Source organism: Heliangelus exortis, chromosome 2 (genome assembly GCF_036169615.1).
Source record: "Heliangelus exortis chromosome 2, bHelExo1.hap1, whole genome shotgun sequence".
Classification (NCBI taxonomy): domain Eukaryota; kingdom Metazoa; phylum Chordata; class Aves; order Apodiformes; family Trochilidae; genus Heliangelus; species Heliangelus exortis.
In genome coordinates, this window is record NC_092423.1 from 55,409,148 (window position 1) to 55,426,547 (window position 17,400).

The window sequence follows — 17,400 nt, forward strand, 5'->3', positions numbered from 1 at the left end:
TACAACATTTTTAGACTATGTCAACATCTGGTGCACCAGACTTTTCCAGTTTTTGGCCTCTAAAGTGACACTTTGAATTGGAGTAATACCTCAGTCTTTTATTTTCAGATACTGAGGCTGTGACAGAAATCAGCAACCAGAGAATGTGGAAAGACTTTAAAAAGTCATTTTTGCAATGTTGAAGTCACAATTGTGATTGGAATGTTCCAGGAAAACTCTACCTGCTCTGAGAACCTTTGTAGGCTTCGACAAATGCACAGCTGTCTTTAAATGGAAGTAAATTTGATGAAATCAGGGAATTTAAACATAGTTCCTGACAAAATGTAATTTTTCTGATGTACAAATACTTTCTTCCTGACAAAACAAGAAAAATTCCATGTAGTAGCTCTAAGGAAGTTACCTCATGCCAATGTTTAATTTTAATTACCGTTTAATTTTTATTTTACTGATTAAAGTAAAATGAAAAAGGAAAACCCCTGATATATATGAAGGACATATACTATCTTAGAAATTCCCATTGAATTCAGTGAGTGTTTTGCCATTAGTACCTTAGCAATGAGAAATCAGTATTGCAAATGCTACCTCAAAGTTGCTTGATCAAAAAATATACTACAAAACTGACCTGTAGATCATGTTCTGAAGATATGTGGCACATCTAGAAAAAGCAAAAAGAGATCTGTTTTCCCTTGATGAACTTGAAAAATCCCAACTTTAATTTAAAATATATTTCACAGCTTTTACTGTACAAACTGAATCTAAATGTGTTGCTGAGTTACACAGCCTGTAAGAGAAAGGACTGATAATTTAAACAATGCTCCCTTTTGTCAAAGAGATTATAAGTTTTTTCTCTCTATATTAAGTCAATTTAATATTAGTGTTGTTAAAAGGTGTATTTCACCTGCTTAGACGAAATGTAGTGCTCTTTCTTAAAAACACAGAAGACTGAATAAAAGTTTCCCACAGGATTTGAAGAGGCTAAGAATGATGCTAAGAAGTTGCAAAAGGAGATTTTGCAATGAACAAGGAAAATCTACCATAAAAAACATAGATGCTAACGTAGGATATATGCACATATGCTTGAAAATACCGCTGTTACTTCTCTGAAATTCAAAACACTACTGATGTTGCTAAAGCTTTGGTACTAGAGCTTTGGTAATGATGGGATTTTCATGCAATAATTCTTCTGTGTAGACAAGGCCATCTGAAGCAGTTTAAGCACCTCTAGTTGAAAAGATTGTACAATCCATTTCATCTCCACTTAGCTTTAATTACTCCTCTTCCAGCACAGCTGTGCCCCAAACGGATCGAGGACTCCAAAAAGTTACTACCAGGACTCACACTGATTAAAATAAATGAGTGGAAGGGCTTTGGGTTGTTTGGTGGTTTTTTTGTAGTTCTTTTTTCTTTAATTTTTTTCTTTAAAAAATAACATATTAAATTATTTTTAAAATTTTATTATCTAATTTTTATTGATTTAAGTTTTTGTTTATTAAAATTTTAATTAATTAAACTTAATTGAATAGCATACATTTTATAAATGAGAAACTTCATTGAGGGAAAAAAAAGGTTTTAGTAGAATATATGAAGAATTGAAAGCCAATAAGAATTGGCGGTCAAAGACCTTGTGGGTTTACAATTTTCAGCATAACTAAAGATTTTTTTTTTCAAAGATTCCAAGCCATCAGTTATTGCAAACCTTCTCTACTGTTAAAACATAATGTTCAGAGGCTACTTAAGAACTCTTACAGACCTGTGTGTTTCAATACTGTGTCTACCTACTTTTTTGCACTAAATAGGTTACTTTCTAGCTATGAATTGTGACCAAATCTCATCCAATCAGCTCCTCAGAACTGTCTCAACGGCCATTCGATATTAGTCAAACTGAGCAGAAAGAAATTTTGGTTTAGTTCCCCATGATATGATATCTCAGATTGATAAGAGCTTCATTATCAGCAGCAGTCATTTGTAAACTCCTTAATTAACTGGGTTTTATCTGTGCAAAATATCTTTTTCCTCACTATCTTAAGTGTGTCTTGCAAAATTCTTACAATGTCCCAAAAAAAAAAAAAAAAAGTATGTATACCTTTAACCTCTTGTTCTCCTTGTGTTTATTGTTTGTTGCAAATGGATGGTTGTCTTCACTGGCTGCACATAAAATAATTCCTGCATTTCTCATCTTTATAATACTGTCTTATTAATCTTAAATGTCCAGTTAGCAATTACTAGGTTTTGATGAAAACCCAGAAATTATTGCATTATAAGCCATAAGTAAAAACCAAATATTTAAAAAATTTTGACACTTCTGTGAAAGCTGAGTATGCATTATTTTTAAGATGGCGCTTTGGTAGGAACAATATATATTTTCTATAAAAATGTATGCTCGGATTGCAGAAATTAGCAGTTTTCAAACTGATGTTGATATGTAGCAAGAAGAACCTCTTTTAGGGCACAACGCTCCAAGGTCCAACCAGGTGTTCCAGCAGAAACTCACGAATAGTGCTCTGAGTCTATTGCCCTCAGGGCTGACTGGCCTGGATCAGTGCTATTGCTCTGAAAGTAGCCTCTCTCTGGCTTCCTCAGATGTGAGCTTTATTGGCCCCCTAATCCTGCTCATGCACAGTAGGGGCCCACCCTAATCAGGCACAGGTGGGCTTAACACAAGGTCATGCCCACTACCTGGCAATTAGTGCCACCTGGTTGCCTCATTTATTTCACCACATTCCCCCCCACCCCCCCTTTTTTTTTTTTTTTTTTTTTTTTTAAGAACTACCGTGACAATTGTAATAAGTACATAATAAACACAAATACAACAAAAATGACAATTCCTCTGGGTTTTTTTGGGTTTTTTTTTTGTTTGTTTTTAAGGAAGACAAAAAATATATGAAGTTCAAAAGTATCAACAAGGTTATTCAGTTTGAGCTGCTGGATGATGCATCATTGTCAGCAAAACAATTGGTCAAGTGACGGACCACGTGTAAACCCTTCTCCCCTGTCTGAGCTGTCGCCCAAAGCATGCCTGAAAATGTGTCTGTGGTCACATGGACATACTTGAGTCGTCCGAATTCTGGAACGTGGGTGACATCCATCTGCCAGATCTCTCCTGCTTGCAGCCTGCGTGGATTGACTCCCACTCCTAGGGCAGGGCCAAATTGTGCGCACTGAGGGCATGCTTTAACAATCCCTTTTGCATCTTCCCATGGAATTGCAAACATGCGCTTCAATGCCCTGGCATTTTGGTGGAACAAGGAATGGCTGTTTTGAGCCTTCACAAGCTGACTTATGGGACCCTGCACTCCTAGGCTGACCAGGGAGTCAGCCTTTGCATTTCCTTCCCCTAGGCCTAATGATGCTTTATGGCTACAGATTTGAAGAATACAGCACGGTTGTGTACGAATTTTCAGCACACGCTGTAATGTGAGGAAGAGTTCCAGTAGCCGTTGGTTTTGTACTGGCTTGACAAGAGCATCCTCGATATGGTTCGCCACTCCTACCGCATATTGCAAGTCAGAGACGATTTTAAGGGGGACACATCGCCATTGTGTTAAGGCCCAAATGATAGCCAGTAGTTCCAGAGTTGCAGGTTGTCTTCGTTGGTGCCCGGAATCAAATGTTGCTTCCACCGTCCCTTATCCTGCCATACGGAGGCAGCCGTTTTCGACCTTTTTCCGGCATCAGTGAACACGGTGATACCAGGCACTGGACGCTCTGAAACAATCGGTCGTTCTATCCAAAGGAACTGGCTGATGGCCTGTAGGCGCTTGTGTTTTGGGCCTCCATGACGGATATCTCCAGAGTACTCGAACAAGGCGAGTTGTAGTGGTATAGAGCGTTGCAGCAACCAATCAAAATCAATTGTTTTGATAGGGATGCTGATCCATCCTGGCTCTCGACCATCTACTTCAAGGCAACGTTGTCATCCCTTTCGTATCAGGAATGCTGTTATTTCGGTTCGTTGCCAGATACCTTTCTGGGCCGCGTGGGGTGGAAATAACCATTCCAAGATGGCTATCGACTCTGATTTTGAAGAGCTTTGGTTGTGGTTTTAGTCACAGTTGTCATGGTGGTGTTCCCCAGTTTCCCTTTGCCAGTTGAAATCCTGCAACAGCAGTGCGAATGGGAATGAAGGGTGGTTGCATACCCAGACTCCAATGGCTTGGGTGGCATCTCGACGATCTGCAAATCCGGTTGCCAGTTTGTGGACGACCCATTTTAACGCATTGGTATGGTTATTGGTCCAGTCCACTAATGCACCTGGTTGCGTGCCCCGTAATAGTGACAAAAAGGGGTGGATATCTGCATTGGTGAGACCTATAATGGGTCGAACCCATTGAAGCTCGCCCACTAGCTTTTGGGCGTCATTCAATGTTTTGATCGAGTTGATTACGTGAGTGACTTGCCACCCTAAGTAGCTCCAGGGCGATTGTGTTTGCACTTTCTCAGGAGCTACAAATAATCCTTTTGTCTTCAGTTGATCGGTCAATATCTGACTAATGTTGTCAGGGAACGGGGCTTTCTGGCAAAGCAGTATGTCATCCATATAGTGGTAGATTAGTGTGTCTGGCATTTCTTTTCGGATCGGTGAGAGTGCCCATACATTTGGCATATCGTTGGGGAACTTCTCATCCCTTGGGGCAACACTACCCATTCGTATCGCTTCGCAGGTTTGCTTTTGTTGATGGTGTTTTGGGATGGTGAAGGCAAAGTGAGCTGTGTCTTCAGGATGTAGGGGAACGGTGAAGAAGCAATCCTTAAGGTCAACTACCAGAAGGTGCCAGCCTCTGGGTAACATTGTAAGTAGGGGCAGCCTGGGTTGGAGGGCGCCCATCGGCCACATCTGGTTGTTGACCTTGCGCAAGTCATGCAGTAATCGCCATTTTCCTGTCTTCTTTGGAACTACAAAGATGGGCGTGTTCCAAGGACTGACAGACGGCTGGATGTGTCCTGCGTCCAGCTGCTCCTTTATCAGACGGTTGGCGATTTCTAGCCACTCTTTGGATAGGGGCCACTGCTCCACCCAGACAGGGGTGTCTGTCTTCCATTGCAGTCTGGGAGTTGGCGGCACTTCTGCAGTGGCCCTTATTAAAAATGTTGAGGGGGTTGGATGGGTTCAGGGATGGAGAGAACAGCCCCTAGTTGGCTCATAACTTCCCTGCCAGCCAACCCTCCAAGTTGTCCCGGTAACGGCAACACATAGGGACGTACGGTCACCGCTTGTCCTTCGGGAAACTGTAATGGCATGGGTTCAAGGGCCTGAAGGGGGGTGGAACCACCACCTATTCCCCGGATGGCATCGTGGGCAGTGATAAGTTTCCAATGATGAGGCCACACATTAAGGTTGATTATTGTAACATCAGCCCCTGTGTCCATCATCATGGAAAGGGTCTTGACCTCTTTTCCAGAGGTCAACCTTACAATTATGATGGGCCTTGTCTTCATCTGTTGCACTAAGGTTACCAGAGTGCTTCCAGAAGATCCAAAGCCTTGAATGCCTTGTGCCACGGGGGCATTCTTTCCCAGATTCATTTTTGGAAGGAGGACCAGTTGTGCTAGCCGGGTTCCTGCTTTGATTATCAGGGGAGGCATTAATGTAAAACAAGTAATCATGATCTCCCCTGTATAATCTGCATCTATAACTCCTGGGAGCACAACGAGTCCTGCAACTCCAGTGGAAGAACGGCCCATTAGTAAGGCTCCAATCGTGCTATCTTCTTGGTATATTGGTCCATAAATTCCAGTTGGTATCCGGTGTACATGTGTTGTCGTGAGGGTGACATCTATTGCTGAGGGCACATCGATGCCCAGGCTTCCCCTTGTGGCTGGGACGGGGAGCTGGTGTAAAGCGCTGGCCCAGCTACTTGTGTCATGGTGCGGGGGCCTTGCGCGCTGCGCCTTCTGTTTTTTGCAAACCTGCATGCCAGGTTGTTGTGGTTGTCTCTCTGGCATCGGTCACACCACACTGTGGCTGAGCAAGCTCTTGCTGTGTAGCCTGTGGCTCCACATTGGAAACAGACAGGGGTGGATTTTCTTGATTGATTTCTCCTTCCCCTAATCCTGCTCATGCACAGTAGGGGCCCACCCTAATCAGGCACAGGTGGGCTTAGCACAAGGTCATGCCCACTACCTGGCAATTAGTGCCACCTGGTTGCCTCATTTCACTACATTTATACATGGGAATATGACATGGGAATAATTTTAAATATTTACATGAAATGCCTTGGTTTTCTCCCACTGATTTCTGGCAGAGTAGATTGTGAATAATGCTTTTCAACATCGAAGATAAATCCATGGAAGAACCTAAGCAATGACTGTTTAGATTATTTTTTTTCTCCTGTAGAACAGTATCATCGTATGGACTAGGGATTAGTCAGTTGTCTTTATTAAGTGGAAGCCTCATCCTTCACTTGTATAAGTCAAGTGATTAGGAAGCTAGTTTCTGATAGAACATCTTGAGAAAGTCAGGAATCCAGAAGCTGACTTGAGATATTTTCCTGCTGCTTCCAGTGATGCTTTAAATACAGAAAAATTGATGGACAAGAAGAGCGGAGCTGACTATACAAAGAGCTGTTGCATGCACAAACCAAACACGATGTGGGGACTGGTGTCCAAGATAAAAGTGATAGAAAAGAGAGAGGAAAAAAAACCTCAACTTGTGCTAGGGGAGATGGGTATTAGAAAAAAAATTCTTTATGAAAGACTTGTCAAGCACTGAATCAGGCTGCCCAGGGAACTGGTCAAGTCAACATCCATGGAGGTTTTTAAAAGATATGTAGATGTGGTGCTTACAGATAGTGTTTACTGGTAAACTTGGCAGTAATTACCGGATTCAATGGTCTTAGCTGCCTTTTCCAACCAAAGCAGTACTTCAATTCTTTGAATTGTAAGGTTTGTACCCTCTACATGTTTTTCATTTACTGAAAGCTCATATTTTTTGAAGTACTCTGACAATACTCTCTGAACATCATTTTCTGGTATTTTGTTTTAGTATACTGCCACAGAGAGAGAGCGCTCACAAAAACGGGTATTGGATAACTGGACACCACAATATAACTGCCTCCAGCTTCCTGCCACCAACTGAATGCAACCAAGTATGCTAGACACTTCAACACGTCCACCAGGACAAACAACTGGCTGTCAACTAGCAGTAAAATTAACTAGATAAAGAAAACTCAATCAAATGTGAGATATTTTCCAAAAGTGATGTTAAATATAAATTTAAAACCCCATCAAAATGCAATTTTTAAGAGATTTTTACCAAATGTTACCAAAAACATTTTCTGAAAGTAATGTTAAACAAAGGCACTTACAAAATATTGAAACAGTTTTTAAAAGTGATGTTCAGTGATCTGAAATGAGCTGTTTGATTGAGTTGATAACTTCTGTTACAAATTGTGTGACACCTGAGATCCTTGCAGAACTCAACAGTGAGCAGAGCCTCCTCTTTCTGAAAGTTCTGTTCACAGTGCTGAGCCCCACCTGCTAGTTGGCGGCAAGTTGTCCTGGTGTTTACTTTGCCGTGTAGAAGCAGCCATTAGTCAGAGGTAAATTGGTGGCATCCAGTTGTCTTTTTTCCCACAAAAACAGGTGTACTTTAATTGTCACATTAGTCTGGATGCTAGGAGAGAATCGGCAAAAGTAAGACTGCTACTATTTTTCCATGTAGCTGAAAGTCCTTTTTTCCACACTGTAAATAGAAATAGAGCAATAATTTTTTAAACCAAAAAGAAAATGATTTTCCTTTGTAAAACTAATACAGTATGTGTGTGTATGCTTTACATGACATATCATGTATTATACCAGGTTTCAGTGTAGTAAACCAAGAGAGATTGGTCTGCTGAGTGCTTTACTTTCTTGATTTTTTTCTAAACAATGTTACCTGGATAAAGGATAAAAAAATTGTTCAAACACCATATCCATCACAGCTGATTTTGTAAGAAAATTTTTTCTGAGAGGCTTGTAATTCTTTACAATAAATTTAGCTTTCTATGTCTGCATTTAAAAAAACCCTCTTCTGCTTTTATTTGTAGCATCCATTGCTCTTACTCACTTCCAGCAAGTTGTCTATATGCATTTGCATTGTTTTCTTACCCACCTGGAACAATCTTGGCTGTTATTCTCCTTTTGCTTATTAAAATAATAGATTATATCCTAAGTAGCAGCTGTGAAATTTCATCCATTGTTTGAACATGAGTGTTTGCTTTTCAGAGAGTCACTAACATACGAAACTAGCATAACTATTTTTAAGAAGCAAATACAGGTATTTGGAAATAACTTGACAAATATATTTCAGTGATTCCATCATCTGAAAGTCATGAATAATTTGAAGACTGAGACAATGAAAGCATTTTTTCAAATAATTTGCAAATATTGGTTTGCTTCCTTTAATAACAGATTAATGCTGCCAACAAGAAAAATGCTCCTGTCTACAGGGAGAATTGTATGTATGCCTCCCTTTATGTTTGGGGGAAAAAAAATAACCTAAAAAACCCTAAAAATAACCTAAAATTGATTTTAGAGACTTTTATTTTCTTGCAGATCTGTTCTTATATTTTGAGCCTTCCAGACATTTCAGCTGCCTCCCTGTTTCCTTCTCCAGGCTGAGTGAGCTGAACCCAATACATGCCTACTTCTAGGGTATTTTTCAAGATGGAGAGGTTGGTGCCATGGGGAAGCAGTACAGTGTATGTGCTGCTTTGATACAAAAAGTGTACTTTCTTTGAAATCCTTAGGCCTAAGGCTTGCAATGTCACTGCATAATTTAAAGATCTGGAATGCAAGGTAGGCTTTGATTGGTTTTAAGACCATAGATAGAATCATCAGGGTTGGAAAGAACCTTCAAGATCATCAAATCCAACTGCCAAGTCCTACATCACCATAACCACTAAATCACCTCCTGAAGTGCTACGTACACCTGTTTTTTGAACACCCACAGGGATGGTGACTCCACTACCTCCCTGGACAACCTGTTCCAATGCTTCACCACTCTTTCCATGAATAAATTTATTCGTAATATCCAATCTGAACCGTGGCACAATTTGGATCCGTTTCCTCTTGTCTTATGTCACTAGGGAGAAGACACCAACACATGCCTCACTACAGCTTCCTTTCATGTAGAGAGTGATAAGGTCTCCCCTCAGCCTCCTCCTCTCCAGGCTGAATAGCCCCAGCTTCATCAGCCTCTTTTCATAAGATCTGTTCACCAGACCACTATGAGCCTAGCTGGCCTTCTCTGCACCCTCTCCAGGATGTCCTTCCTATACTGCGGTGCCCAAAACTGCACACAGTTCTCAAAGCGCAGCCTCATGATTGCCTCCCTAGTCTTGCTAGTCACACTGTTCCTGATAGAGCTGGCATGCCAAATGCCTTTGTGGGCACACTGGTGGCTCTTGTTCATCCAGCTGTCAGTCATTACCTTCAGGTCCCTCTCTGATAGCCATCTCTCCAGCCACTCCTCCCCAAGCCGGTAGCACTGGCAGAGGTTGTTGTGGCTCAAGTCCAGGACCTGACATTTGGCCTTGTTGAAACTCATGCAATTGGCCTTGGCTCATTGATCAAGTCTGTCTAAATCACCTCCCTACCCTCTGGCAAATTGTCACTTCCGTTCAGCTTAGTGTCATCTGAAAACTTACTGAAGGATCACTCTATCCCTTCTTCCAAGTCATCAATAAAGATGTTAAAGAGGAGCAGCCCCAGCACTGAGCCCTGGGGAACACTACTCATGACCAGCCATCAGCTGAACACAACTCTTTGAACCCCGCAATCCAACTGTTTTTTTAATCCAGTGAAACATATACATATCAAGCCTATGAAACTGTGTAAAAGACCTTGCTAAAAAAAGAAAAAGTAGACAACATCTGCAGCCCTTCTCTTGTCCAGTAATTGGGTCACCCTGTCATAGAAGGAGATCAAGTTAGAGAAACAGGGCCTGTCCATCATGAACCAATTCTGACTGGCCCTGGGTGTCCTCCATGTACCACATAATGGTACTCAGGATGATCTGTTCCACTATAAATCCATTAGAAAAGCCTTTAATGATACAGATTCATGTGCCTTAGACAACAGTGATCTTACTCACTAGAAAAAATGTTTGTGTCTTCTCCCAAAACTAAGACTCAGTCTTGCACTACTTGCTCTTTGAGGTCAACTGTAGAAGTTAAATGACAATAGTGAGAATTTTACTCTATGACATTTAATTGAGTACAGCACCTTGAAACTGTCCTTTCTGCATATTCCTTAATCAGTGTCTATGTAGCTCAGTTTAAAAGTACAATTTTAAAATGTGCTCCATGGTTGGAAGAAGTAATGATTTGTGTTTGAGATATAGAATGTGAGCCAGAAAGAAGAATTTGGCTTTGAGTAATGAGTATTCTTAAAGGGTCCAGACATTAAAAGATGTGCAGGAAGATTATAAACCATCAGATGATTGAAAAGAGTGGCAAGAAAGAGAAATTCTAAAATCAGAAAGGGAAAAAAATTAAGAAAGAGAAATTGTAAATCATTATGTCATAGGTCAACTTTGTATCTTCCTGTTTTCATGTAGGAAATATATTTTTTACCAAGCATTAAAAGGAGGGCTTCAGCTAGTCACCCATTTCTTTAATATTTTAATAGACTGTCTTGTTAATTTTGTACCTCATTTAGTGAACAAGCAAATTGAGTGTAAATGGTATATGATGTAGTGCAGCTTCTTTCTTCAGTTTAGTTTTCTTTTTTTTTATTTTTTTTCATTAAATAGAGAGCAATCTCAGCAGTTTAATAATGACTGTGACATGTTTTGATCATTTTTTGTGTGAGAGTCAGAATTGTACTTTTTTATTGAGCTGGAACTCTTGTGATTTACTTTTTTAATAAACAGTAAAAACATTAGTAATGGCTAGCTGTTTTCAAGTAAATTAAGTTCTTTACTGTACCTTGTTTCAGAGTTCAATTATATGTGTTAATGTGCCCATTGAGCTGCAGTATCAAACAGCAGGTTTCACAATGAAGAACAGAACTAAATGTGTATATGGTTGAAGGGAAGGCTTCTGACTTTTAAATCAGCATGATAAAATAGAAAAAGCTGAGATTCTTTGGAGTATTTCAGATATACATATATTGTTTACCAAATTTATTTGGAAGTATCAGTGCAAGAGAATCATAAATCATAGAGAGCATTTTTTTTGCTTCTAGTTCATAATTTCCAGGAGCCTGAATTTTAACTTTTGCAATCATAAATTACACTTGCAATAGTATACTGATAAAAAGAACGCCTATATTAAACTACTTTTGTTTTGTCCATTTGCTGAACACAATTGTACTATACCCTGGAAAAAAATGGAATAAAACGTGATTCTTACAGCCAGAAATACTGGAGGAGTTTTTAGTAAAAGGAAATGATTTTTTTTGACCTGCCACCTCTCTATTACTACTGAATGCAGATGATGTCTATGATAGTATAATTTTGAGATACAAAAGTCTTCAACCTCAAAATTGATCAGGTCTTCAGAAGAGCCTTCAATTGTTTTTCTTAGTTTGAAAATAAATTTATTTTTACACAAAAAAAAGTGTATCAACAGTAAGGTCAATTACATTCTCTGGAAAAATTATGTTAAGAAGACTTTTCTGTAAACTATCACAAGCATGCACAAGTAAACTCAGAGATTTTTTTGGCTGGGAAAACCCCAACACACATAGCTTAAGCAACCAAATAATTGGAATCAAGCAAAGAAATATCTTTCCATGGAAGCTGAATTTTTTGTGGTGCTCAAACTCCTATCTGCCATATGAATAGATTTCTTCCAATGGACTACATCTCATACTACACATAGTAACAGACTTTATGGAGTCACAGACTAGAGTAGATTATGTAAGGAATACTTTTCATCTGAATCGAAGATTATGTGGAATTAATGTTCTACCTCATTTCTGTCTAGTATTGTTCCACTTTAGGAGCATAAAATTCAGTATGGTCTGATTTCTAAACTGTAGTTGGGAAGCATAAACTCAAGGCTGAATTGCAAAGTATGCTATAAACATGTCCAATGTCTATTTTATCCACCTTATAATATAAACATATATTTGAAAATATTCCAATTTTTTTTTAAAAAAAAAATTAAGCTGTCTTTTCAAAAGCTGAAGAATAATTGAAAGAAAATTTACTTCAGAATCATAAGATCTACATGAAAATAAAACATGAACGCTTGTACTAAGTGCCTGAAGAATCATGCATAGCCTTATACAATAACTGAATGGTGTATTTGAAGTCTTAGTTTGAGTTTAAAGGTCCTACTTTCCTTCAGATGTTTTAATGAAGTTTTCTTCTGTGTATGTTCTAACTAATGCTTTGACAGATGTCCACAATTTCCCCAAGAAACTATTTTTGTCTGACGTTACACATATCAAAAGTTAGGTGTAACTCTGCAGAGCACAGCACTGGTGTATACACTCATCACAAAATTACTGTCTTAAGATATAATTAGCTTTTGTAGCTATGTAATTTAATATGTACACAAATTAGAGAAAGAAATAATTTGTCTTGCTGAAAAAAAAAATAGGCAGATGGGACTCTTCCCCATGGTCTTCCCCATGATTGTATTTCTTTAAACTGTTTTTGATTGTTTTAATTTTTCTTCTACCACTTATTCATTTTACTTTTTACATTTCTTTCTTAATAGACATTGTTATCACAGGCAAAAAACCACATTCTTACAGACATTTGCAAAAGAGCTTACAAAGGGGAGCAGTATACTGGCATTATAAGAACAGCAGTGATAATAATAGGAAAAAATGCCTGTGCCTTGAAATACAGATAAAACTTGAAAAATACTGAGTGCTATTAGTGTGTCTTCAGTAGATATTGCCCTCAAAAACTTTCTCTTCGTGTAAGATATTCTCTAACCACATTCTCATAGTTCATCATAGAAATATTTTCAGAGTTTCTGGCAAGTTTAAAAAATGTAAGAATAAACTTTGAGTTAAAAATACACCTCTACAAAACATTCTTTGCTACTGCATTGCCACATATGCATTCCATCCACTGCAAAGAAAAACAAGAAAAATTCCTACCCTCATAGCGAATGCATTTTTTCTTTTTCAAGCACTGACATCACTTAGAGGACTAGTTGATAGATAAGAACAGGATCCAGATTCAGTGCAGTGGAAGCTAAGCAGTCAACAGAAACTTAAAATTTATTTTCCTTCAGCTTGTACTTTCAGAATACAAAGAGGTATACATTATTGTGCACGCAAGATACATTTGTATCTGTATTGTTTTGGCCTTAATATCTGAAAACTTGCCATACTCAGTCGTTTAAGGGTGAATGAGTTTCTATTTAATGAACGTGACTGCAAACTCAAGTCTCACTTGGGTCAGTTCATGAATAAAAGTTGTGGATTTTTTGTCTGAGCAATTAAGTAGAAATAATTTCTGAAATTACAGCTCTTTTTTTACACACTTTTCTCTATCAAAGAAATGCTAAACATCATGAAGTTTGATTAAACGTTCTTCAATACTGAAATAGTTCTTACATTACTATCAAAAGAATTTCTGAAAATTAGAGAATGAGAAAAAGCAAACTATACAGATACTATATATATAAGCAATTCTTTGTTAGCAGCTGGGTATAAAAGAGTAGTAAAAACTGTGTTAGCAGACTATTTCAGTGGTTCATAAATTCTTAAGATGGGGTTGGATGTAAAGATTTGTTTAGGCTCTTCCCTGACTCAGGTTGTAATTCAGAGATTAGTTGAAAATAAGAATTTTTAAGTGTTTGACATTTATTGAAGAAACAAAGGCAATAGGAGTTAGCATAATAAGTTAACACAGGTCATTTAAATTCAAACTGAAATGCATGTGATTACTTAAGCATACTGTACAAAGTACTCTAATGGAATTTTAAAAATATTTTTCTGTGTTAATTACAAAACCGGGCTGGATTTCTGTCTTATTCAGAGGATCTCAATGATTTAAATTACTTCCTGCTATAATAGTAAAAATAATTCAGGAATTTTAAAAAGTAGCCCACAAAACTATCCAAAAATTAGGTGTAGTTGAAGAATATATGATAAGATAACAGCTTGAATTTCATTCAGAGTGGCATGAATATGCTATGGAAGGAAGAAGTGTGAATGTTTTTGAAGAATATGAGCAGGAAATACTTTATTCTATTAAAAAAATTCATTTTTAAAATAAATCCTTTTTGAGAATTTTGTTGAGTTACTATTTATATTGCCAGTTGTGAACAGTCAGAATGAAATGTTTGTACAAATGGTAACTAAGCTATTAGTGACTGACTGCAGGTTAAGCAGTATATAAAGGGGACTGCTTGCACAAGTATTTGTAAATTTTTTTTTACCATCTTCAACTGAGCTCTGGTCAAAAAAACTCTGCTCAGCAGAACTAAGTCTGTTAAATAGAATCAGGCTCTGTGGCTACTTTTACTGCAGATCTAGCCTCCAGAAAATTGTGGGTCATTCTTTAGAGTATAGATTAAGTCACGAAAACAAGACAGTATGAAATTTTGTAATGTCACTATGCAACATTTGTATGATTACTAGGCTGACTTCAAATTTTAATGATTACATTCCCTGATTTTCTTCCTGGATTATGCATAACATCAAACCAGGAACAAAAATCATCACAAATTATAAAACTTTTGTTTTTCCTTCCCAAAAATAGTTGAGGCACCCAAGATTTCCATATAAAACAACTAGACAAGCCTTAAACCTGTTATTTACATAATGTTTGAGGAATCTTTTGAAGTTGGTAGGTAGTCTCTTGGCCATGTGTTTTATTGTTTACAGTCCTCACATCTAGCCATACAAGATTTAAAAAAAAAAAAAAAAAAAAAAAAAGTTAATGACTCAGAAGTTTGTCTTTCATTTCCAACTCAGATCCAGAAAGTACGCATAGCAGCAACTATATTTGAGAGAAAACAAAAATTCAGTTGTCCACTCATATCTCCTTTTTTTATGCCCTATGGATTGAATTTATGTTCTGTGTGGTTCCTACTTTACAGTTTAGAATTACAGTAAGGAGAAAATGTTTTTCCAAGGATATCACACTTCCACTTTTTTATCCTGTTCAGGTGCAATCTACATAAGGCATGTCTTTTTTCCAGTGGTCACAGGAATATAATCACCCATCAACAACGTTATTTGCTTTTTCTCTTAGGGGCTGATGTTATAAATTTTGATGGCCATGTAGTGTTACCATACAGATTCAGGAACAAGAAAATGAAAACACTGAAAGATGTCATCTCTCTGAAATTTAAGACCTCTGAAAGTGAAGGCGTAATCTTCCATGGAGAAGGACAGCAAGGAGACTATATCACCTTGGAGCTGAAGAAAGCCAAACTTGTTCTCAATTTAAATTTAGGTATGCTTTGACTGTTTAGTGTTGTGCACTCATACCTGTCCCACAAAAATTTACGTCAAGTATTACAAGGATGCCCCAGTAATATCGTAAGCCACATAATTTAATCAGATAAAAGGTTGAAAAATTGTTCATTCCCTTTCTACATTTCTTTCTGTTATTTTCCTTCCTTTTTACTGTGTGTGAGATGGCATGAAAATAAGATTGTATACAAAAACAGAGTCAGCAATATATTGTCATTAGAAACCTGCCACAAACAAAAGAAGCTTTGCTAGAATTCTATTTGGCCTCAGCTGTGGCTTTGTGTAAGAAAAGAACATTGTCAGTGCTGGAGTAGTAAATACCATCCTTGCAGCTAAATATAGGAAGCTACAGACCAAATGAAGCTAATGTTAAGATGCGTTGCTTGAACCTGAGAAGTCAGACTAGGAATGGAAAAAGACATACTGGTTTATCAGGCAACCTTGCATGGAATCCTGTACATGGTATGTTAGTTCCAGCCTCCTTTTTCCTTCCCAGTAAAAGAATCGGGATTTTTTAAGTACATTTATTATGATCACATACACTATTTAACTGCTTTCAGGTATTTTTTACCCCTTCAAACAAAACAATTTTAGAATATATCTTTCATATAACTTGTATAACTTTCTGTGTTGGGTTGGTGTGGTGGGGTTTAGGTGGCAGCGGAGGGGGCCCAAGGGTGCCTCTGGTGAGAAGATGCTGGAAACTCCCTCTGCTCCAAAAGCCAGACCTGCCTCTGGCCAAGGACAAGCATGTCCATGAGGGACAATGGATATGCCTCTGCAATTAACATATTTGTTCTGCGTTGATGCAGTGCCATTTGGGTAGCAGGGAAGGGGTCCCCTAGATATGGCTCATGTATGGCTCTAGTTTCTGAATAGATCTACCTGCTCAAAATCACCTGGGCCCTAACACAAAAGATGAAATTCAGAGGCAAGAAGGCAGGGCAGAGCAGAGGGAGAGAGGAGAGAAAGCAGCACGTGAAGAGAGAGCACACCGCCAGAGGAGAGCAGCACCGGAGCAGAGAGACCAAGGTCAGTGAGGAAGGAAAGGGAGAAGGTGCCTGAACTGCCTCTACATCCCGTGGTGAGACTGTCCCTGCCTGTCCCCTGCAACCCATGGTGTATTACAGCACAGACCCTGAAGGATCACAGTGGAGCACATGTTCTGGAAACGCAGCCTTGAAGGGGACTGTTCCCAAAGTAGTCCATGGCTCTATGGGCTGCCTGCAATAGAGCAGTTTTCTCCTTAGGGATTGTTCCTTGTGGGAGAGACTCACATTAGAGGGGTTAATGAAGGACTTTCTCATGTGGGAGGGATCCCACATTGGAGTAGTGAAAGACTGTGAGGAATCCTTTTCCCTAAAGAGGAAGGAGCACCAGAAAACAACCTGTGATGTGACGTGTGTAAATCCCAATCTCTTCCCCTGTGAGTCTGAGGAGGAGAAGCTACAGATAGAGATAACAAAATAATTAGTGTTTGGGAAGAAGGAAGAGGTGGGGGAAAAGTATTTACGCTCTGATTTGTGTTTTCACTTTGCCCTGTTTTAATTTGATGATAAATTATATTGATTATTTCCAAGTTGAGTCTGGTTTGCCTGTGACTGTAACTGATGAGTGAAAACCTTGTAGCCCTTTTCTTAAACCGCATTTTTTTAAGTTAATTTCTTCCCCACCATCCCATAATGAGTGATCCCGTAAGACATCAGGATAGAGGAGAGGGGGAGGGCAGTACCAGAGGTGAGAGCAATGCTGAAGCAGAGATATTATCTGTGAGGAAGGAGAGGCTCCCCTCCCCCATCTAGGCCCGTGGTGAGGTTGCAGGCTTCTCCCTGCAGCCCATGGAGTACTGTGTAGGAGCCCATGGAGTACATGAAGGACTCCATATTTGGGCCCACATCTTCGAAGGGTCCAAAGACAGGGAAGGTGACTGTGTCCAAAGCAGGCCATGGCTGTCTGTTCCTGAGTGAGTGTACCTGGTTAGAGGTACTTATCTTGGAGAGGTTCAGGAAGGACCCTATTCTGTGGAAA

General features: G+C 38.9%; 1 protein-coding gene across 1 annotated transcript in view; it reads left to right on the forward strand.

Moving 5' to 3' along the window:
• CNTNAP2 (contactin associated protein 2) overlaps nt 1-17,400 on the forward strand; it is an 830,415-nt gene that overhangs the window by 440,867 nt on the left and 372,148 nt on the right. Inside the window, exon 5 of the mRNA XM_071736230.1 lies at nt 15,149-15,352. Coding sequence (XP_071592331.1) covers nt 15,149-15,352 — 204 coding nt within the window. The remainder of the gene's footprint in view (nt 1-15,148; nt 15,353-17,400) is intronic.